Source organism: Erpetoichthys calabaricus, chromosome 13 (genome assembly GCF_900747795.2).
Source record: "Erpetoichthys calabaricus chromosome 13, fErpCal1.3, whole genome shotgun sequence".
NCBI lineage: Eukaryota > Metazoa > Chordata > Cladistia > Polypteriformes > Polypteridae > Erpetoichthys > Erpetoichthys calabaricus.
The window spans coordinates 110148252-110173283 of NC_041406.2; the positions used below are offsets into that span (position 1 = coordinate 110148252).

General features: G+C 38.1%; 1 protein-coding gene across 1 annotated transcript in view; it reads left to right on the top strand.

The window, feature by feature from the left end:
• The window catches only part of vwc2 (von Willebrand factor C domain containing 2), a 101414-nt gene extending 92811 nt beyond the window's left edge, over positions 1 to 8603 (top strand). The window contains exon 4 of the mRNA XM_028818011.2: positions 6098 to 8603. Coding sequence (XP_028673844.1) covers positions 6098 to 6249 — 152 coding nt within the window. The 3' untranslated portion in view covers positions 6250 to 8603. The remainder of the gene's footprint in view (positions 1 to 6097) is intronic.
• Positions 8604 to 25032: the final 16429 nt, after the last annotated feature.

Consider the following 25032-nt stretch of genomic DNA (forward strand, 5'->3'; position numbering starts at 1 on the left):
GGACATGGCAGACCTGGTCCCCTAAAAGTAAAGAGATGAAGGACATCAAAGCTAGAGACAGAGAGTGGTGCTTTGGATGGACAGAATAAGTCCCCCAGCATGCGAGGGCAGCCAACACATCTTGGGGGCACTGTTCTAAAACTAAACAGTTTTCTTTCCCACATCTTATACCATTTTAACATATACCGTAATTATAATCTGTTATTAATGTTTTCTTAAATAGCTTGAAAAGTTTCATATTTACTTTTAATCGTTAAAAAATATACTTTTTAAAAAAGTTTTAATGATTAATATTAGCATCACTAGAACATTAGAACAATCTATTAAGCATAACAAAACCAGTATGCACAATTGTACCCATAATGCACAGTATTTTCTGTAGTTAGATCAGTCCTGTGTCAGATCACATTCATGCCTCATGCGAACCACTCCAGGTTTTGCTTGGTATCATACTGATTAAGATTACCGATTGTTTTGGTCGGCACTCAAGTGCATTTGGCACGTTCACATCAACCTAAACAAATTTGGCCTACAGAGAAATTGCACCAGAATTCCAAAAAATGCACCAAATGAACTAGGTGTGAAAATGTCCTTCAATATAAATATCTAAAAGTTTTTTTGCGCAGCAAATTATAACATAGTGGAATTTCTGGAATAAAGTATGAATAGATGCAACTATATGGTCTATCTATTTTGGCTACAGTTTTGATTTCATTGATAATTCTAAGTGGCTCAAAGAATTATTTGAGATGTCTCATCAATGTTTATGAGTAAAGGTTATAGCAAGTTTAAACTGTAAATCGTAATAATGTATAGTCTGCAATTTGGGATTACACATTTTAGTCCAGATGGTGCTCTGATTAGTTGGTCAGGCAGATTTGTTGCCACATTGTAGTGGCGCAGTGACGCAGTTGTTAGGACTTCTAATTCAAAGATCCAAATCTCACACCAGGGGTCTCGTGTATAAACTGTGTATGCACAAAAATGTTGCATACGCCTGTTTCCAGGCTCACTTCGAGATATATCAAAACTAAACACTTGTGTAAAGCCACACACATTTTCATGGCAGCATCCCCCCCTTGCGTACGTACATTTCTGCTCGGTTTTGCAAACTGGCGGCACCCAACATTAAAGCATTGCCGCTGTTTCTGTGGTCTGCTTTTCTTTTTTTTATTTACATCTATGATGTGGGTTTAATCAAACACCAAAATTAAAATATAATTTACAAATTTAATTCACTTGATTATAATTATTCTGTAACAATATAATGGTACATGGAAACTATTCCAGCTACCATGGCTGCTTTAGCATTGTTAGAAGACACTGCAAATGGAAGAATTAGTGAATATTTATAGATGATGATGACTGGCTTCTAAGACGATTTTGATTTTCAAGAGCTATCCTCTGATTTGTATTCTGAAGTTGCTCTACCTGCTCTATTGCAAGTTCAGTCCACTCTCTGGTTTTTACAAACAGGTGCTTTTCAACATGATCTTGGCGACTGATCGGGTATTTCAGAAACATCACTGAGTCAGCACTGAGCAGTACAGGATGGTATTATCCACTAGTCATCCAGATATGTTCGATTTCCTTGCACTGGGAAATATGAAAGCACAATTCGCAGCAGCATGCGGTTTTCCAGATATAAATGGAGAGGTCAGCTGGACACACATTGCTATTGCAACGCGCTGAACAAGTTGCATCAGCCAATAGTGAATCACCAAAAGATCTATGCGTTGTGGTGCTACATATAAAGGTGCCTTCAAAGAATTAAATTGCTTATGTAAATATAAAGCATTTCCACTCTATTAATGTGCTCCTCTATAGTGCACAGAATGTGTGTAGCATTGTGCAAGCATGTAGCATGCTTCACAATGTGGCACAAAATCATGGCTTGCCTGGACTAGAAGAGATGCTGTATGATGAACCTGACTCTGACACACCAAATGATCAGCCAAATTGGACAGCATTACAACTTCTTTTAAAAGTAATTAGCAGAATGTAAAAACAGGTAATCAGATGCAGCATTTATTTAACCAATTCATTTAATTTGTAGTCCATCAGCAAGAGGGTAAGAGACTGGTCTTTTATTGGATTACTGGATTACTTATATTTATTTAGCAATATTGTAGCAAAAAATACATGCATTCTGCACACTGTAAGCATACAACTGGATGACTTGACATGTAGATTATCCCTTTTGGGTGGAGTATTCCTTGAAAAAAATAATAGAAATAGGATCACAAATTTACCTAATAGAGCATTATGGTGAAGTAAATACCATTTGCAACTATTTATAAAGATGATATGCAGTGAATAGTGTGTTTCTGAATTAAGAGCCAGCAGGGAAAAATTGATGTAGCATAGAAATCGTTGGCACAACCTGATATATAAAAAAAGCTTTTTCAGCAGAACCTTGATTTAATGGTTCCAAGTTTAGTATTTTCCCCACATGTAATGTTATTTTGGATGCTTTTTTTGACATTAAAAAAAAAAATCTCCTGCCTAAACAATGTGCGGGTCTTTTAAGGCACACTGTAGCTAAAAACTGATTCTATCCTGATTTTTGCTTAGTTTCTGAATTTGTTTTTGACTGCTCAAAAGTTTTTGTTAGTGATACAAATCAGGTATGAGTGTGTATATATATCCATCCTGAATATGCTCTGCACACACACTATAAAATAATTTTATCAGACACGTACAAACTAATAAACAGAAGGTGGTTGTTGTGCTGCTTCACATTGTTTCAGTGCAAGACATGCAGCAGGATGAGGGAAACAGTAAACGAAACATCATAATTGTAGGCTTGAGCGCAGCTATCACTGCTGATCTGCATGTAGAACCCTGTGGGCACGAGAGGAGGTAGGACTTGAGTGCCATGTGGAGGGTTTGGATGCAAAACAGTTGAGAGGAAACTAGCCTAAATCGTTTATGAAAAGCTTTGACGTAGTGTCTTTATTTTTAATCACAGTTCTTGTGTCACATACTGTATGAGTAAAAAAAATAAATATATGAATTTAGATACAGTGAGGAAATAGAGTCTTTTGGTTTTAAATGCTGCAAATGGGATTTAGGCTCCATGGTTTAATGACAGCACAATTGCTATGAACAACATAGAGGCATTCATGACAAGGGATACCAATCTAAAACAACACAAAGGCACTAATAATGCCACAAATTAAATAGAATAAATCTGGACACATTCCAATTTGATCATAACTAGACTCTATACCCTTGGTGATGTATATGCATGCACAACCTAAACTTTCCAGTTGAGCGATGGGGCTTCAAGGTCATCACCTTTCTTGTTATTTTTGGGGTTTCTTTTGCGCACTTGTAGTAAAGAGCTACAAAATGTCTCATACCATTTGCTCCCATAAAGATAGCCACAGTTATGTTGAAAAAAAAAAAAGGAGATCAATATCTGGAAGATATTATGCTGCATAATTAATTTTCATCCACCACTAAAAGTCATACTAAAGTTGAAAAAACCACCAAAGAAGCCTGCATGTGCTCCTATCTCTTAATGGAAAAGAACCCAGAAGTATGATACTCCTCTTTCAATGAAGCACAGAATCCTGGTACAGAAAGAACATGTAAACAAGTTAAACAAATCCCGGCATGCTGTAATATTCAGGTGCATTTGGTGACTAAGTTAATTGATTTGACAGTTGGAATATTTCACATTTTTTATTTACTTCATCCAAGAGTTAATTATTGCATTTTTGTTTATTAAATAGTTTTGTAACAATGAGTCATATTCAAAATTAATAGTGATAACAGAATACAATTCAGTGTATTAGCAGACTCCATGAAATAAGCCTATTCTTAACCGCTTTTTATTTCGGAGTTAAAAATGGTAAATAAAGAGGCTTGTGGTAGCTCGAAAGTCCATACACAGCAGACTAAACTTCAAGGGAAAATGTCATTGATTGATTTGAGTTAATGGTGGAGGGTCTGTGACTAATGTTGTTCAATTTTCTTAAACATAACATTTTTGAAACTATACAACACAATGCAATTATTTATTGTTATATAGCCCAAAATCACACAAGAAGTGCCGCAATGGGCTTTAACAGGCCCTGCCTCTTGACAGCCCCCCAGCCTTGACTTTCTAAGAAGGCAAGGAAAAACTCCCAAAAAAACCTTGTATGGAAAAAACAATGGAAGAAACCTTAGGAAAGGCAGTTCCAAGAGAGACCCCTTTCCAGGTAGGTTGGACGAGCAGTGGGTGTCAAGAAAAGGGGTAAATACAATACAATACACAGAACAGATCACAAGCAATCCTCAATACAATATAATAGTGCAATAGAAATATTACAAGTACTGAGCAGAATTCAACAGTAGATGATATCACATAATACGATTTGGATTTGTTCAGAGTTCTGGAGACCTCGGCCATCAAGCTGCCTCCCCCTATTGGCCATTCCACAGCTGAGTCAGCGCTGGGCCAGCCAATCCGATGAAAGGACCCCTCTACCCAATGATTCCTGCAATCCTCCATCGGAGATGACTTTACCATAGGCAGGCAAAACTTGGCAGGTGGGCAGTGGCACCCAATAGAGTAGTACTAAGTAATTAGCAATTTAAAAGTAAGAATTAAAAATGATCAATAGTAAAATAAAATCAGCATCATTATTACCCTATGAAAATAGAAAATGAACAGAAATAAGGTTCCCATCTAACTATTAATATTAGTTAAAACAGTGATTTAGTAAATTTATATACTGTAAATAAGTACTTGGAAAGGAACCAATTTAATGTATAATTTGAATACGAATGGTAGACGATATGGAAGAAAATCAGGGTCTTCCTGCACATGTATACCTGAGACTGAAAGATCTGGGGCTTAAGCCAGTGCAGCCCCCAGTCCGTGACACCACTGTCTATTTTTAAACCCGTCAAATGCTTATATCAGTTTAGAAAGCCGCACCTTCCCGTTTTATTAACCATTTAGTTGCAGGTTGATAATGTTCGTTCTTTACAATAATCGTCTGTTCAATCAATTCGGTCTTATATATGTTAACGTAATTGCTTTCCCCTTCTATTCATTTCCAGAGAAGTGACTTTTTTGGGCTCTATTAGTTATCTTACTTAAAGCAGCAGGAGAAGGTGCCACTATGTGAGCCGACTGCATGTGCACTCTCCGCCCGGCAACTGACTGACTTGCATTGGGCATCCAAGCGGATATCCAGCAAAATTAGAAAATATACAAGTTCAAGCAACTGCTCGCATAACTGAAACTGTAAATCATTACCTATTCAAAGTCTCACAGAATGTTTCCCCATTTTAAGAGGGACAAGTTTGCAAATTCGCCAATGCGTTTCACTGTGAAATTTAGAAATTTGAAAACGTCATGCAGTGTGTTCTGCTCTAGATAGCTGAACAATAATTGAACCGTATTGAGAAATTTCTTTTAAGAATAAGTGTGCCACATCTTAACAAAATTCGTCCACTGGATTTCAAGTTGTTTAATGCGAACAGACAGACATGGGCTTTCGTAATAGGTGCTTTGCGCATTATATGCGAGAGCAAATAAAAATCATTTTTTAAATTGTTTGCTGTCCTAACAGTACAGTAGTTAGAGATGCTACCAGACTATGCGGTTCAAGTCTTGCCATGTGTATAGTCTGCATACTCCTTTGTTTCTGTGGCTTGTTCTTTTCCACCTCTGAACAATACGATTGTTAATGTTGAGGTGTTCCCATTCCCGATATGTCTTCCCAAGCAGTGGGATGGTGTAAGGCTCTCACTATTTTTTAAAGTGTTTCAATCTATATGTTCGGTTTTCGTCAGATGATGGCAGTGTCAGAGGCTTATCTCAGTGATCTGATGTTAATCGAGACAGACCAGGCACCAGCATCCCACTGTCTGATTTTTTGCTCACATAAAAGGTGTGTGAACTTGTCAGTCATTAGCAAATGAGGCACAGATACTTGGTAAGTTAATGTTAACTTTACAGAAGTGTGCTCTCATACACAAAAAGTCTGGTAAGACAAAAACACTCCTGCTAGCGACTCAGACTTATATTGTAGACTTGTCAAGTTAATTCTAGTACATTTGTCTTACAGCCTGTTTCTTTTCTCATTTTCAACAGGGCCCAACTGCTTTGCAGATAACACAGTGATCCCAGCAGGCCGTGAAGTGAAAGTGGATGACTGCACCATATGCTATTGCACGTACGAAGAAGGAACATGGAGAATTGAACGTCAGGCCACATGCAGCAAGCATGAATGCAAAGACAGCTAGGCAGATGTTCGAGTTTTGTGTAGGGATGTGATCAAGAAGCTTATCCCAGACACCCCAAAATGGCTTGGTAAAAGTTTGTTGTAGATCCCTGCAAGGCCAAGCATATAGAAAAAAAAATCAATTTAATAGACACTTATACCAAGTAGATGATGTGTGGGTGCAAGGGAAACACAAATAACTTTAAACCTGCTATCATTTTTCTTCAGTACTTAAAGGTTTATTCTCTTTTGCTTTGATGTTCTTTGAAATGTTAAATGAGAGCAATTTTTATCTTTTTTGATATGCAAAGGGAATATTTTAATATATAGTAAAATTACAAAAGAATTATTTGAAGAGTTCAATTGCTTTTCTAAACTGTCTTACAGTTCCCTGGAAAAAGGGTGTATACTAAATATTTAAGACCGAGTGCCATTAAACATCAATTTATAAAGCAAACAATCAAAAGGAGAATGTTTCACTAGGAAAAAAAATATTAAGGGAAAGGAATAAATGTAAAAATGTAGTCAACAAATAGAGCCATCTATGTTCTGTGTCTGTCATTTGAATGATTTAGGTAGCAGGTTGATGAAAGGACACAAAAAAAAACCTTGGTGAGTATGTACCCTTCATCATCGCAACACATGAATTCATACACAACTCAAGAATAAAGTAAAACAGAGTAATAAATAAGCTTTTTGTCATTTAAATCTATTCTGCTTTGAATGTATCTGCTACTCCTGTAATGCATTTTACACATCACTGGTTGGTTTACAGTGCTCTATTTTGCAAAAAAAAAAAAAAAAAATTGTTATATTACTGTTAAATACTGAAAAATATTTATTTTATTGTGAAACACATACACTGTAGATATATGATAGAATGGACTATAGTTATTTTTAATGTGCTTGACTGTAAATAGCAGTTGTCTGACGGATAACATGTTGCAAACATTAGCTAGATCATATTTTTTCTTCAAAAAATTGATATATGTGCACACAAAAATTAATATTTTTACCTTAAAAATGTAATGTATATAGCCTCTCCCTTGCCTTGTCCAATGTGTTAAAAAGACTGTTTACTTATTTTTTAAAAATTATGTGTAAATTTTGCTAACCAGTAGAAGCTACCATTATGCAGGTCCTTATTCACCTCACAGCAACAAACCACACACTGTAGCCGCTGTGAATTAACACATTTCAGTCTAAAGTACTTTGCACATTGCAGATTCCCCGAAATCCACCCTCTAAACCACTTATTCACCTGAATCATTGGTCTCATTTCCAAAAAGATTAATATATATATGTCTTTATTTTGCATAGCATCTTTCACAACAGCCACCATCTCTAAATACTTTACACAAAAAGATAAAATGCAAAATTAATACCCATGATGATTCAGCCCTGCTCTCAGAGTTCATCCAATTGAATCATTCAGGGTGCAACTGCATATCACATCACGGAGATCAACAATCAAGTCACTCTGTCTGACTGAGCTTCAATGAAAGGTTCTTTATAAAATAAAGACATTAATTGTCCTTCTGGAGTTAACACTCAGATAAAAGGGTAATTAATCACTTCGACATTTCCCCACAACACTGGTCATCTATCTGTCTACCTACAGTATCTGGGCATGTAAAAGACAATCTATTGGGAAGTAAAAAAGTACTTTTTTGCATACCTCACAGTGGAAACACAGAGAGTGCCTGTCTTTCAAGTGCTAAATAAACCCTTAAAGCTTCTGCTCCTTACATCCATCACAAAGGTTGTTTTTACTGTCTAAAATACCTAGCATTAGGTTCTTAAATTAACTTTTTCAAATAGTACAGTTTAAAATGTATAGTATAACCCATTAAATAATCCAGAAACTGAAAACAGTTAAAAATCTGAAAAATGATTGTCCAAGAGAATTGTAGTGTCTTGTCCCTAATCTTTACACAAGCCTGTATTTTGTAAATTATGTATGTACAGTTTTCATATTTTATACGGTTATACATGATACATCCAATATATGCCATCTGATCTTCTCCTGTGACGTATAAAAATTTCAGAAACACGCAGATTAGACAACAGTGTGAATCAGCTGGATGTCAAGCAAAGTGTACCCGTATATGACAGTTGTCATTCATTCATTGTTTTGGCAATAATCTTTTTTTTTTTTTTTTTTTTTTTGATTTTCCATACTATCAATCGCTGAGATTTCACAGTGAATTTCATAACAAATATAATCCTAATACAGGGATATTTCAACTGCTATGTACTGTTATTATTATTAATGGCTATGCTTAAAAACAATCATTTGGCTTCTAACTCTTGGAAAAATCATTCTGTACATTCCCAATATTTGCCACTGAAATAAACTTTACTTGTTTAACTTTATTAATATGGATGTGCTTTTAAAGTCTGATTTTGCTGTACACGTCTTCTCTGTCATAAAAAATCCTAAAAAAATGATCTTTTCTGATAAAACCACATGGAATATGCTGTAGAAATCCATGTAAATAGTGAACTCACTTCTAACTTGGGGCAGGTTGGTTAATGGATGGATGGACTTCTAACTTGGAGATAGAGAGAAATAGATGGAGTATAAATGTATTTAATGTTACGCAATACATTTTAATTAAGTTTATGCCTACTTTTAATTAGTCAGTCAGTCATTATCCAACCCGCTATACCCTAACACAGGGTCACGGGGGTCTGCTGGAGCCAATCCCAGCCAACACAGAACGCAAGGCAAGAACAAATCCCCGGGCAGGGCGCCAGCCCACCGCAGGGCGCACGCACGCACGCACGCGCGCGCACACACACACACACACACACACACACACACACACACACACACGCACACGCACGCGCACGCGCACACACACACACACGCGCACACACACACACACACACACACGCACACACACACACACACACGCACACACACACACGCACACACGCGCCCACACACACGCGCCCACACACACGCGCCCACACACACACACAAAACAATTTAGGATCACCAATGCACCTAACCTGCACCCAGGTCTCCTAACTGCGAGGCAGCAGCGCTACCCACTGCACCACCATGCCACCCCTTTTAATTAGTTCATTTGGATAATTTAATATCCTTGTAATTATTATTATTGTTAACACATGTGCCCAATTACCTATAATATTTTGTATGGGCATTTAAGAAAGATATATATATATATATATATATATATATATATATATATATATATATATATATACACACACATACAGTATCTCACAAAAGTGAGTACACCCCTTACATTTTTGTAAATAGTTTATTATATCTTTTCATGGGACAACACTGAAAATGACACTTTGATACAATGTAAAGTAGTCAGTGTACAGCTTGTATAACAGTGTAAATTTGCTGGCCCCTCAAAATAACTCAACACACAGCCATTAATGTCTAAGCCATTTTCCCTCCCCAGTGTCATGTGACTCGTTAGTGTTACAAGGTCTCAGGTGAGAATGGGGAGCAGGTGTGTTAAATTTGGTGTTATCGCTCTCACACTCTCTCATACTGGTCACTGGAAATTCAACATGGCACCTCATGGCAAAGAACTCTGAGGATCTGAAAAAAAGAATTGTTGCTCTACATAAAGATGGCCTAGACTATAAGAAGATTGCCAACACCATGAAAATGAGCTGCAGCACGATGGCCAAGACCATACAGCAGTTTAACAGGACAGGTTCCACTCAGAACAGGCCTCGCCATGGTCGATCAAAGAAGTTGAGTGCACGTGCTCAGCGTCATATCCAGAGCTTGTCTTTTCAAAATAGACGTATGAGTGCTGCCAGCATTGCTGCAGAGGTTGAAGGGGTGGGGGGTCAGCCTGGCAGTGCTCAGACCATACGCCGCACACTGCATCAAATTGGTCTGCGTGGCTGTCGTCCCAGAAGGAAGCCTCTTCTAAAGATGATGCACAAGATAGCCCGCAAACAGTTTGCTGAAGACAAGCAGACTAAGGACATGGATTACTGGAACCATGTCCTGTAGTCTAATGAGACCAAGATAAACTTATTTGGTTCAGATGGTGTCAAGCGTGTGTGGCGGCAACCAGGTGGGGAGTACAAAGACAAGTGTATCTTGCCTACAGTCAAGCATGGTGGTGGGAGTGTCATGGTTTGGGGCTGCATGAGTGCTGCCGGCACTGGGGAGCTACAGTTCACTGAGGGAACCATGAATGCCAACATGTACTGTGACATACTGAAGCAGAGCATGATCCCCTCCCTTCGGAAACTGGGCCACAGGGCAGTATTCCAACATGCTAATAAGCCCAAACACACCTCCAAGACGACCACTGCCTTGCTAAAGAAACTGAGGGTAAAGGTGCTGGACTGGCCAAGCATGTCTCCAGACCTAAACCCTATTGAGCATCTGTGGGGCATCCTCAAATGGAAGGTGGAGGAGTGCAACGTCTCTAACATCCACCAGCTTCGTGATGTCGTCATGAAGGAGTGGAAGAGGATTCCAGTGGCAGCCTGTGAAGCTCTAGTGAACTCCATGTCCAAGAGAATTAAGGCAGTGCTGGAAAATAATGGTGGCCACACAAAATATTGACACTTTGGGCACAATTTGGACATTTTTCACTTAGGGGTGTACTCACTTTTGTTTCCAGCGGTTTAGACATTAATGGCTGTGTGTTGAGTTATTTTGAGGGGACAGCAAATTTATACTGTTATACAAGCTGTACGTACACTGACTAATTTACATTGTATCAAAGTGTCATATATAAATATCTATATATCTATATCTATATACTGTAGATCTAACTATATCTATCTGTATTATCTACCTATATTTGTCCAAATGAAAGGAACACATTCTCCAAAGGAAGAAGAGCCTGCTCTGCCTTTTCTTATATAATTCATCTGTGTTCTAAGACAAGTCCAACCTGTTATTTATGTGGACCTCCAAATACTAATAGGAGTGGACCACTTCTATATCCACTCCCTGAATAGTGATCACAGGTCCACACATGGATGCTATTTGGTGTGGTGAAAGTCGATAAGCACTTCCTTGATTTTGCTGATGTTAAGTTGCAAACATTTCTTTCTGCACCACGAATCAAGTTCTCCACCTGACTCCCATACTCTGTCTCTTCCCCTTTAGCAATACACCACATTTGTGCAGAATTGTCTGAGAACTTCTGCAAGTGATATGACCTGGTGTTATACTTATAGTCCAAGGTGTACAGAGCGAAAAGAAAAGGAGACGTGACTGTTCCATGTGGTGCTCTAGATATGCTGATTTGGCAATTGATTCTGGCCAAAGAGGTTGGGTTATGTATGTTTGGACAATTGAGGTAGGATGCTGTGGCTTTGTATCTAGATCAGTGAGGTTATTACTGAGAGAGTCTGGTTTCTCAACAAGTGAAATAAAGGAGGAGGTTAAAAAGCTGGTTAATTTGGTAGAGAAGGCAAGCTGTTGGGTATTGCTGAAACAACAGAGTATGCAGTGGTGAAAGGAAGGCTAGGTGAGCTATTTTTCCCCATCTCCTGGTGGTCACTTTTTTTTCTCTTCCTTCTTTTTTCTGTTGTTTTAGAGATACAGGGGAGAGGAATCAGAAAGGAGGTGAGCAAGTTTCTTCTTTTTAGGCTGTTAGTGCGGATCAGAGAAATTGCAAGTTTCTGAGCAGGTTACATGGGTGAACATGGTTTAGCATGCACTGTAGGTTGGTTTATGGAGTTCTTACTGGGGGTGGTTATACATATGACATATATAAATTGTGTTTATTTTAGGGGTTTTAACTGTATTTATATCCATGTGATTTTAATTTGTAAATGTTGTTTTAGTTGGATTTTATATCTATTTATGGTTTTATTTGTAAATTAACTAGGGGGATTTGCCCACTGCTCGCTTCGCTTTCCAACCCCCCCAACCACCCCTATAGGCATGAACTACATACCAGCCACTTCGCATCTCTGCTGCTCGCATTGTGAAGAGGGGGGCTGAATGCACCCCAAGGAGACGCAGTTGCTCCTCCGATACCCCCTCTTAAACAGTGATTTTTTTTTTTTACCTCCTCTTTGCTCGCTGGCTTGCGGCGCACTTCTGTCATATCACCTATGTCCATATATTCAATCTCTTTTCACTTTTACCTTTTCATCAATATTGTATTGAAATTTGATTCAATGTTTGGAATTACATCATGACGATGCAATGTATAACTGCCCATGAGTGAATATCGTTTCTTTCTCTCTACAAGAAATGTGTCTGACAATAGCATTCACAAAACTGAGAAATGATTGAACCGTGTGCGTGGTTATGTAGGCAGGACTTTTCCAAATCTCTTTGCATAAGCTCTTGTCTCGAGGGGCTTCCGGCCCCAGATGTGGTTACATCTCTTGGCACGAAGACTCTTCTCACGGGATGTGAAAGTGTCTCTCTGAGACAATCACGTCTCGTCTCCTTCCAAGATTTTTTTTTTATAATAGAGAGATATGGAAGTGGGGTATAATATAGCTATATTTGGCTGAGCCGCTGTTGTCAGCAAATGAGGCGTTGTGTGTATGACGTCAGAACAGTTGAAACCTTCTTAGTGTTGTGGGCCTTAAACTCTACGAAACACTGGAAGAAAGCTGCTCACCTGATGAGCTTTGTGACCGTCTTATGCAACAGATACTCGGCCAAAGCTGTGACGTTGTTGTCAGATAAAACTTAGAGGTACAGTAGGTTAAAGTGATAGCTTAGTTATACTGGCTAAGGCTTTTGTCTGCCTAATAATAATAAAAATACTTGGGCCTGATGTTTACTATGTGGCTTTTTTAAAGTAGGGCAGGATTCTTTTGAACAACCTAACCGTAGTGCACTTTGTGTTTAAAAAATGAAAGATAAAGATAGTTAGCAAAGAGATTGTGTTAGCCAAGTTTTTAACTTATGACAAGAAGGTTATAACAAGAAGCACGCTGATGTTTCTTCATTTGTTTTGAGACAGTATTCCTTTTTCCTCCTGTGCATCACAGTTACTTATGAACTACTGTACTTTCTAATTAACAATAACTTGTAACACTCTGAAATTTTTCAGTTACAACACAGTTTTTATTGTCTGGCAACATTCCTTTGATTTAAAACATTAACCACTACAAGTCCAATTTGAAATCATGACTCTGTCCATTATGATTTTTTTTCCTAAAGAAGATTTCATTAAGTTAATTTGTACACACATTGATAAACTGCACACTAGAAGAGTGTCAAGGTTGATTGCTGATATTACTAAATTTGATTATCAATTAGCAAGACCCCCTAATGCTCCTAATGCTGAGTTCTATAAAGGGAAAAAAAAAGCTTGGCACTGTTTGTTAACCACAAGAGCAATGTTGAATCCCATCACTAACATTATAAACATGCTGAAAAGGCTAATAAGATTTTAGCTGAACAAATGTATAAGAAGAAATCTTGAAGTTCAATCACTGAAATTAATAATTCAGAAGAAAATAGACTCGCTGAATACAAAAAAAAGTAATTAAGGTATAATATTGACTTGATATACATCAAAATGTAAAGAGACTGAGGCCTTTAGTGAAGGCTTCTTAGATAAATTAGAAATGTCACCACTCAATGTACTGTGCATAGAAGAACTCAATAGACATCTGAGACTTAAGGAAGTTTAAGATGTGATTAAATACGTGCAAAGCAGAAAACTCACAGGCACAGATCACTATGCAGTAGTATTATATAAAACATATAAAGCAACCCAGTTAATGCTAGTTACATATAAGGAAGTTCAACATAAACCAGCTACTAAAAATACTATGCCAAGTGTCCTTTACTGATTTCACAAAAAAGAAAAATGCCATGGGAGTTTGCATCCTATAAACCAATTTTTTTTTTAAACAAAAATATTAACATTTTGGAAAAAGAATGGAGAAGGTGCACTATTCTATAATATTACCAGATCAAAGTGGAATTGTTAAAGGGTAATTTTTTTCAACATTCAAAGATTTATTTCAGTGTAATATATATGTTAAAACACCATCTGGATTTCAAGAGACGTTGCTATCTTTGAATCTAGAAAAAGCTTTTGATACAGTTAAAATAGAATATTAATTCAAAACATTAACAGGGCAGTGTTTTGGACCCAACATATCTGAATGGTTCAATTGATTACAATTGCATTAAAATTTTTAACTGTAACCATTTTGTGTTAGAATGAGGAATCAGACAGGACTGTCCATTATCACCATTCATATTTGCTATTGCTATTGAACCTCTCGCTATTTGTAAATGACCAGCACCTCCGGGATTTGAAAGAGAAGATGACTATAGAAGTGTTTGTGATGGGATTCTACATTATTTGGTAATAACATTAGCTGGGTTGGTCCAAGAGCAAATTATGAAATATACCACCCTCTACTCATTGTGGTAGCCATCCGAGATGTAGTCTATAAACAATGCTCTTGAAACATTAAATATAACTTTTCTTTACATGTTATGAAAACATAATAAATATTCCTATGGCAGCACCACTCCTATAAAAACCTGTGAGACAATCTAACTGGGGTGACAGACAGCAAAGACACCTATAAGAAAGGAGGAAAGAAGAGGAATTGACACCGATAAGGTGAAAGGAACACAGATTGAAATGTCAAAACAAAACTAACAGGTGCAGCACAAGGATGACTTTTTGGGATGTTGTGGGTGTGAGCGAATAGGCTGGGGGTGTATTCTGTATATAGTGGTGCGGTAGTGCTGAATGATGTCTCTGGTTGGTAGATTGTTTGGTTATGCAGGTGTTAAGACTATGAGCAGGAGTTTTCTACAACAATACTAATAAGGTTTTATTGATTATTGAAAAATGAAAGAGAAGCAACTAGTGGGGGGGTTGAGTGGACAGCAAAGGTGAGAAAAGAAGCAGCTGGCGTAGCTATGCATTGTACGTTTATGGTTGTCTCTTTAAAAATACTTGGCAAGGAGCTCATAAACTGAGTGATCATCTCCATGTGCCTTTCTATACACCAAAGAGTTTTCTGCTACATTACCGAGGTCATTCTAAATTGAGAAATAACCTGATATTGGATTGTTGGTAAGTTGATAGTAGTGGGCTCCTATAACCACTCTTAACAGCACCACAAACAAAAGAATGACTTTTACAAATTAAAACCAATATGCTGAGCAATTTGCAAACTCATTTACAATTGATTCTTAATAGTGCAGCTCATAAAAAAAAAATGAATTTAAAAAAGGTTATTTAAAACAAGGTAAATAAACAACATGAATTCATTTTTTGACTACTTTACTTCTTATCTGTGTTGCAACTCATTACAACCCTGATGCCTACAAGGAGAGACATGGATCACATCACCACTATATGGAACCATAAGTAAAGTTAAGTGACCATTCATACTGTACCGAAACAAAGGAGAAGGCTGAAGGTAATGACTGAAATACAAAAACAGGCTTTATTTTTGGTAGCCTGCGTAACTGCTTCCACCATTAATACATGACTGTTTTAAAAGAAATTACACCATGGTTTATAAATGACACACAAAAGCCCACTTTATGGGGGGATGGGGGGGGGGGGTATGTGAAAAGTAACAGAGCAACATGCATTTTATATTTACAATATAAGCTGCAGTTTGCCCATTTGAACAAAATCCATTAGAGTTAGAATACTATTCTTTGAAAAAAAACAGCATATTCTCGTTCCACAATTGTTAAAAGGAAGAATTTAATCCTCGGTTCACTAAGCATTTACAATGGCAGTGATATACAACAGAAATCTATTCCCTGTCTCTCTATTATAATAAAAAAATCCTGGGACAAGACGAGACGTGACTTTTTCAGAGAGATACTTGCACGTCCCACTAGACGAGACTTTTGTGACAAGAGATTTAACCAAGCCTGGGGCCGGAAATAAAAGAAAGAGTAGATGACAAAGTAGAACATTGTAAAGAATTGAAAAACATTGGCACAATACACATGCAGAGCAGGTTAGAGATAATGAAAGTACTAAAATTTGAGAGTCTCAAAAAAATTATAGTAAATGTCGTATTAGTGCGAACAAACGGAAATTATTACACGGTGAAACAACGGAACAGCAAAAAGAGATTGAATATATTGTTTGGATTTAAACTTTAAGTCGGAGATTTGTAGATTGTCTAATTCGTGTTGCCATCAGGGAAAAGTACTGTTTCTTCCCAATGAAGAGGCCTATCCGCGAGAATTAAAAGATTTGTTGTTTGGTGAAAGTGAAATCCACATACACGAGCGGCAGAGACACGAAGTGGCTGGCGTGAAGCGCAGGCCGGGGGCGGTTAGCAAGCAAAACGAACAGGGGGTTAAGCCCCCTACTTTTTAATGATGATCATTGTTTTAGTAACAATGCATCTGCTCTTTAATTTTTTCTTTTAGCAGTATGAGAAGTATGCTTGGAATGGAAACAAACTTTTTTTTTTATTGTACGGCTATTGTCATCTGTCCATGTATGCTTCTGCTATCCTTATAGTAACCGTTTTCTTGGGTCCCAGTATGGTGCTGGTGTCCTTATATTGGGTCCTCAGATTAAAATGTTTAAGGAAACAAAATGTAATAAAACTGCAGTGAATAGCCAAAAAAAGGATATTTTGCTTAAACACTTAAAAGGCTGGGATTCAATTATTAGCTGTTTCCGTGCTCAACAACCAGTTATTACAGCCATCTTTAACTTAAATGGTATGTGAACTGCAGGTTGCGCAGGCCTTAAAAACAAAGGAACATACAAACACCAAAAAACAAAGCCCAAACAAAAAGTGGGTATATTGATGTCTTCTTTTACTTAGTTACATAAAATTACATTTTATCTGCAAGGATAAACGCTGGATTTTTTAAATAATCTGCCATGAATTTAATGAAACAGTTCCAAAATCTGGTGGTGCAGCAGATAGCTCTACAGTCTTACAGATTCTGTGTCTTGGGATTGATTCTGGTCATAGTCTGTGAGGGGTTGGCACATTTATCCAGTGTATACATGATATTTACTTTGGGTGCTCTGCTTGTCATCTCACATTCCCCAAGTTAAGTTATTTGGCGACTCTAAATTATGAACACAATTGGGTCCTGTGATGGACAGGTGCCCTGATCAGTGCAGCCATGACAGGCTCTGGCCTCCACAATTGGACATTGTTAATTGGGATGAAGAAGGATGTGCATCTGTTTAGGCCTCTGCAAACCTTTTTGATGTCTCAAAATCTGTGAAGGTCAGTAAAAAGGTATTGGAAGTGATTTCAAACAAACATATGAGATGAAGTGATGACATCATCTTTGATTGATTTGTGACTTATTCTATCTAATGCGATTTTGCAAAATGAAAAATATACAATAAACGAGAACAAACTGCAAAGCCTACACCCAACATGCTGAACCTTCTGGCAAGCCTAACAAGTTGTAGTTGATGGAGTTTACCACTTAATTCTTGTAAAACCCTAGCAAGGCTGAAAAGGTAAGCCACTGAAAGTCTACTAATTGGAAGTTTCATTTTACTTTTAAAAAAGAATGGGCCATAGAGACCTTGACAGAACCAACAACATGTGCAGGGTCCATGAAATTAATTACGCTAGGCAATGCATTTATACAGTGTGTATAGTGGTGCAAAGTAACAAGCAGAACAGATGTGTGGTATGGTCAATGAACCACTTCACTGTATTTTCAAGACGTGTGGCCTACACATCCAATGAAGCCTATAGACACGAGTCTTGGATGCAACAATGAAAAGAATTTGAAGTTGCTTTATTGTGAGTGGTTCACTTGATTGGTAAGGTTTGGGTTCAGTTATCCTGTTTAATTATATACATTTATGACATTGTCAGGCACGTGCGCTTAGGGAGCTTCGTCAAGGCTCTAATAACTGAAGGAATTCTCCTCTAGACAGAGTGGGGAGCAGTCACTTACATTTTCATCACTTTTACCCCCAGACTTGGAGTCTCTAGACCAGAGGACAACTAATGTCACTTCTGTGACCACACAGTCCCACCTCTTTAGCCCAGAATCACACTTAACTGGTGATGATAGCATCTTGCTTCTGGAAACAACACCCTGAGAACAGTGGGACATATTTTTACATTGTATTTTTCTTACATCTCTAACAGGCTTGCCTATGAAATAGGGTTTAACTAACTGGTACCTCAACACCTTGATGTTTTTTGTTATATTTTACCATATATACATGATTGTTTCTATAATCTTAACATGCCTTTGAATGGTGTATAACACAGAAAGGTGCAGCAACCCTCTCAGATTTTAGTCCATTGAGGATATTGTCAGTTTAATTCTATGTTGCTTATTTGCAATATTCTTGTTGTGTTTTTTTTTTGTAATGTCTTGTACTACATTTTGATTCCTGTTGTCAGGTCGGCTTCTCACATTTCTAGGTTTGTGGCTTCTGAGGTTGTGATCAGTGAGTATGGACACAACAAGATTAAAGGATATCCTTGTCGAACCTGCGGATACCAAAACTCTAAGAAAAAATAAATAATCTATCTTGTTAACTGTTGTCTCATATGTTACTTTTGATTTTGACCCTGTTTGCTTTTTTGACTTGGATTCCTGTTTTTTCATTTTGGGCTTCAGTTTCATTATGTTATCAACAGTTTATTTGTTTTGCTTTCTTACATGTATCTCCCAGTCCAGCTCTAAAGTTTCTGTCAGTGCGCTGACAGAATAGATGTGGGAGATCCTGGATGAAGGTCTGCAACTGCAGTTTCTTCATCCTTTGAGCTGAGTAACCCATTGCTGTTGATTTACTACTCTGGAATTCCAGATGCTAGTCGCTCCTTCCCCACAATGTATTCATAATTTTCAGGTAGCAGTTTTTAACCAACACCACATTAGGGGAGATTTAGTTTTATCTCAGGGACTGCCTCAATATATTTATTTTTTTTAAACATCAAAACAACTTTAGAAGAAAAGACAGCCAGAAAAAAGCTTGGGAAACAGCAGGAATCCTGTCATCATTGCTGATCATTGTTGTTAATTATAATAATGATCTTGCTTACAGCTTAGAACTGATAACTGCAAAAGAATCTGAGGCTGTTAAACATTTACCATTTAAATTTCTCCCAGTGAATGTAAAAAGCCAAAAACGGTCATTGTGATTTTTAGAGGATTCCATTAAACATGAGCACAATTTGCTGGCTCAGATATAGAAACACTACAGTGGTTGAACAAAAATTGATTTAACTTTAAACTAAAATGGAAAGAAAAGCACAGTGCTCGATCTGTGTATGCGTGCGTGCGTGCATTCGTGCATGAGCGAGCAGCATAATATGATGGTTAAAGAACTGAACTTTGAACTGCAAAGTTGCTAGTTCAATCCACACCTTTGACTTAATGTCTGACCCTGAACAAGTCACTTAACCTCCTTGCATCCCAGCTGCGAAAAGCAAATGTAAAAGTTGTGACATATATCTGTATTTGTGAAATGCCAAGGGACTGAATATACAAGCATGTGTTTGATTGTGTGATAAGTAGAAAATATGCTTAAATTCTTAATGCTGTTTATAAATTTCAAAATGAGAATGAAATGACTTATTGTCTTAAACTTATCTGTTCAATGGAGTGGAAATCTTAATATTCAATTTAGTGGGCTATGAAAAATATTAGCCTTTTGTGGGAATTTGCTCATTTATTAAATTCTTCATATATGTAACAATTTCTATGCACGTATAACTCTTATCTCATTAGCAATCGATCAATAAATCACTCGGCTATTTCAGCTCAGGTTCAGATTGCAGGCAACACCAGAGCAAAGTGGTTTGAAATTAATTACCTTTCCTTAAATGATTAACCTCCTTATCCATAGCTGGTGGAAAATTGTTACACAGTCATGTTGTGGATAAAATCAAAAAATATGATGCAGAATAAATAGCACTGGAAACCCCATGATGCGCAGATAATTGAAACCTTGGTTTAGAAATCAACACACTATTCATTCTAATTATAACTGATTATTATGTGGATGATGAACATTTGGGAACTTTATAATATGATTCTGTACATAGATTTATTTTTATACTGCAAGAGACAAATATCTGCCTTTTATTTGGAGATTGACTCAACCAAGAGAAAAGGCCAGGAGAGAAATTTTGGTAATGAGTCCAGACAAAGTTAACCCCTAGTGATATAAACATTATAATTCTAGACCACTTAATAAGTTATTCTGCTTTTATGGAAATTTTCAAATCAGTTCTAAAAATATATTTTATATATAGGATTGTTTTTTTGTTGCCAGTCTGGTTCAGGTACATAGACTGGCAGCATGATCAACTGAGTCAAGTGCTTTTATGAAAATCGACAAAGGCTCCAAAGAAACTGTCAATATTTGCATTTTCACTCCAGGAGAACCCTCAGTGCCAGGATGCAGTCGATGGTAGACTTCTTAGGCATAAAATTAGATTGCTCCAATCACTGGTAGGTGAGCAAGTGATCACAGATCCTAATGAGGACGACCCTAGCAAGGACCTTACCCGGCACTGAGAGCAGTGTTATCTCCCTGTAGTTGCCGCAATAACAGGCGATCACCCTTCCTTTTCTAGATAGGGATGACAAGTCCCGTTTTCCAGTTGGGACTGTGCTTTCTCCGGTCCTGTTCAGCCTATATATATCGGACTTCCAATACAACTTGGAGTCCTGCCACATGCAAAAGTTCGCTGACAACACGGCTATCGTGGGCTGCATCAGGAGTGGGCAGGAGGAGGACTATAGGAACCTAATCAAGGATTTTGTTAAATAGTGCGACTCAAACCACCTACAGCTGAACACCAGCAAAACCAAGGAGCTGGTGGAGGATTTTAGGAGGCCCAGACCCCTCCTGGACCCCGTGATTATCAGAGGTGACTGTGTGCAGAGGGTGAAGACCTACAAATACCTGGGAGTGCAGCAGAATGATAAATTGGACTGGACTGCCAATACTGATACCCTGTGCAAGAAAGGACAGAGCCGACTATACTTTCTTAGAAGGCTGGCATCCTTCAACATCTGCAATAAGATGCTGCAGATGTTCTATCAGACGGTTGTGGTGAGCGCCCTCTTCTACGCGGTGGTGTGCTGGGGAGGCAGCATAAAGAGGGACGCCTCACGCCTGGACAAACTGGTGAGGAAGGCAGGCTCTATTGTAGGCACGAAGCTGGACAGTTTGACATCCGTGGCAGAGCAACGGGCACTGAGCAGACTCCTGTCAATCATGGAGAATCCACTGCATCCACTGAACAGGATCATCTCCAGACAGAGAAGCAGCTTCAGCGACGGACTGCTGTCACTGTCCTGCTCCACTGACAGACTAAGGAGATCATTCCTCCCACACACTATGCGACTCTTCAATTCCACCCGGGTTAAACGTTAACATTATACAAAGTTACTGTCTGTTATGCCTGCATTTTGATTATTCTTTAATTTAATATTGTTTTTTTTATCAGTATGCTGCTGCTGGAGTATGTGAATTTCCCCTTGGGGATTAATAAAGTATCTATCTGGTTGGGATGATGTCAGTCTCCCAAATGGAAGCAAAGATTGCTTGCAATGCGAGGAGAACAGCCTTACCACCAGCCTGGAGAAGTTCACCCCAGATACCACAGATCCCTGCAGCCTTTCCTCCCCTCAGCTGGTTCACCACCTGTGCAATCTCAGTGAGATTGTGTGGTTCACAGCTAATTGGAGGATCAGCCTCAAGAACCGTGGACCCAGAGATTTCCAAAGTCCTAGCTGGAAGATCAACTTTAAACAGCTGCTCAAAGTACTGAGTGTCATCTGTAATCACATTAAAAAATTCATCACATATGCTTATTTGTGAACACTGGAAAGCAATAAACAATTAACATTTATCCGACTTTTAGAAAATCAGTGATATTCTTCTACTGTTTCAAAAATTCATTGTACTTTTATCATTCTGTGTTACAAATTTGAATTGTTATCACTCTCTGGATCAGCAGAGAGTGCAGCTTATAGGTGTGTGTGTGTGTGTGTGTTTGAGACTTCAGAGGCTTGGTCATATGCGTCATGATCGGGCTCTTGTTTCTGATTTGGTTTTTTTTTCTTTATAAATTCTCCTTGACCTTTAAAAAAATCATTTAGTCCTCATCTTGGAGATTTTTAAAATGTCAAGGAGTCTCATAGTCAGATGTATTTTGATCTTTGATATGTTTTTAACAATACTGAAAAGAATTAGCATGTCTCATGACACGATTTTATTTTTGTTGGTAAAGTAGTATCTGTAGATGGTTGTTATGCCATTGTTAGGCAGGGTCAACAGGAAGTGTGGTGTGTAACAGAGGGGTCAAGAGTATAAAGGTTGTGTCAAACACTTAATGGCTGTCCTTGATTGAGTTTAACCTAAACCTTTAAAGTTTAATTTCTTGTTGTTTTCGTATTTCTAGTTAGCAAACTACATCTGTGCTTTTTTTACTACAATTTAAGCTTAAATGTTTTGGCTCTGGTTACAGTGTGTTCATTGCTTTTTAAATTCCTGCCCTATCTATTTGGCTGCAATTTTTGTTACATGTCTTGAGCCTTGATTATTTGTTTTTTTGACTTCCCAGTTGTGATCCACCAATTGTTGCTTTGGTTAACCAATAAATTAAACACATATCTTTGGTAAGTTTAGTACCTAGAGAAACGTTCTTGTACACATTATTCTGAACATATTTTGGATTGTTATTTTGATACATGTTTTCTTGTGGTATGGTCCTAAAGTGACCCTGTTTTCCACTTGTTTTCTGAACAAAATATCCCAAATCCCATACTCTTAATACAATGGCAGGTTTGATTGCTGAAATACTTGCCCCTTTGTTTGCAATCCATTACCTTGGCAATTATATACAAGAGTACAAGAGGAGGATGGAGAAAAAGTTAAATATTTGTGCATTGTAGATAATATGCTCAAAATAGAGTTGAACGAGTGCTGGTAAAATAATATAATGTTATACCATATATACTTGCATTTAAGTTCTCCCACAGATAAGTTGGGGCTTGATTTTATAATTTCTAGTATTTTATAATGTCGGTCATATAAGTTGAATGTGGAAAATTCACGCTATTGTTCCAAGAGATCATGATATGCTAATGCCCACCTGAGAGAGTAACCTCGGAGCACACTGCCTTTTTTTTCTATGTATGGTGCCTATGTGACCACATGGTAATACCCAAACTATTCCGGAGTGACGTTTGCACTGTTTTACGTTTTTTTGTATCTCACACCCTCATACACCTTTATTGTAAGAGCATCCCTTATCTACGATGGAGCGTTCGATCACAAAAAAATATGAAGCTGGTTTTAAATTAAAAGTCATTGAAGTGGTGAAAGAAATTGGTAACTGCACTGCTGCAACAAAATTTGATGTGTCTGAGTAAACTGGAGCAAGATTGGAGAAGGCAAGAAGATGTAAAAAAAAATTAATAAATTAAGTGTCACCTTTTTGAATGGGAATATAAGTCGGGGTCTGATTGTATGATCGATTTTTCAGGTTTCAAGACCTGATTTATACTCGAGTATATACGGTAATAAGCAGTTCATCTTATGTGCAATATGTTTACTGTTAGGTGGCTCACACATGGCTTTTGAGTGGAGTGGCCAAAACAGGCAGGATGGCCTGTCTTCTTCATAGATGAAAAAAGAGCTCATTATCATGTTGCATTATTTCACCAGTACACATTCTACTCAATTTTGGGCATATTTTTCCTGCCCGTTCTTGCACACTAATTGCCTGTGGTTACAGATGTAAAAGAAAGGGGGAAGTGCAGCCTTGGCAGAGTGGCATTTGAGATGTTTTGTACAGGTCCATGTTAGGAATAGTATAAAAGAGTAAATAGGGTCACCTTACGACCCAAACACTGCAAAATACTTGGCATAGTCAGTAGGATTATGTCAGTCAGTCAGTCATTGTCCAACCCGCTATATCCTAACACAGAGTAACGGGGGTCTGCTGGAGCCAATCCCAGCCAGCACAGGGCGCAAGGCAGGAACAAACCCCGGGGAGGGCACCAGCCCACACACCCCAAGCACACACTAGGGACAATTTAGGATCGGCAATGCATCTAACCTGCATGTCTTTGGACTGTGGGAGGAAACCCACACAGACACTGGGAGAACATGCAAACTCCACGCAGGGAGGACCCGGCAAGTGAACCCAGGTCTCCTTACTATGAGGCAGCAGCGCTACCACTGTGCCACCGTGCCGCCCGCAGGATTATGTGGTAACCAATATTTACACTCTGTTTGCAAATACTGTTTTGATGAGTGAGGATGTTGAGTTAAGTGGTTACAGGGCACCTAGTGTGGGGAAATTGTCATTTGCTTTTCCACACGGGGTTGGCAGCCTAAGGGGGATGTTCCTAATAGGGTGAGCTGCATATTGAGAGTTATTCATTGATGGTTGGTAAACAGTTGTAACCGAGGTTTATCAGCCTTTATGTGTCAAGGTTATTCTCAGGGATTAAAATGTGTTAGTCTTAGGTCTAGGTTATATCCAAAGACACAGTAAAGGTGTGCCAGCCTTTGTGTGTCTAGGAAATTCTCAGGGACCAAAGTGGTCTTAGGTTTAGGTTATATCCTAGCAAATCCCTATGTGAAGTAGTGAAGGGGGGCAGGCTGTGCAAGCATCCCTTAAAATCAGTGCTTAAGTGGATAGAATTTGTGAGTGTGACTGTCTGTGTTAATTTAGGGTGCATGAGTAGGCCAACCCATAATGAATTTTAGAAATAATATCAGAAATAGTATAACAGGGAGAATAGGGTCACTTTAGGACCCTACCAGGACAAAACATACTGTAACCAAGGACTTGCTTTGCCGAATAATTAGACTAGACACTGAAAAAGACA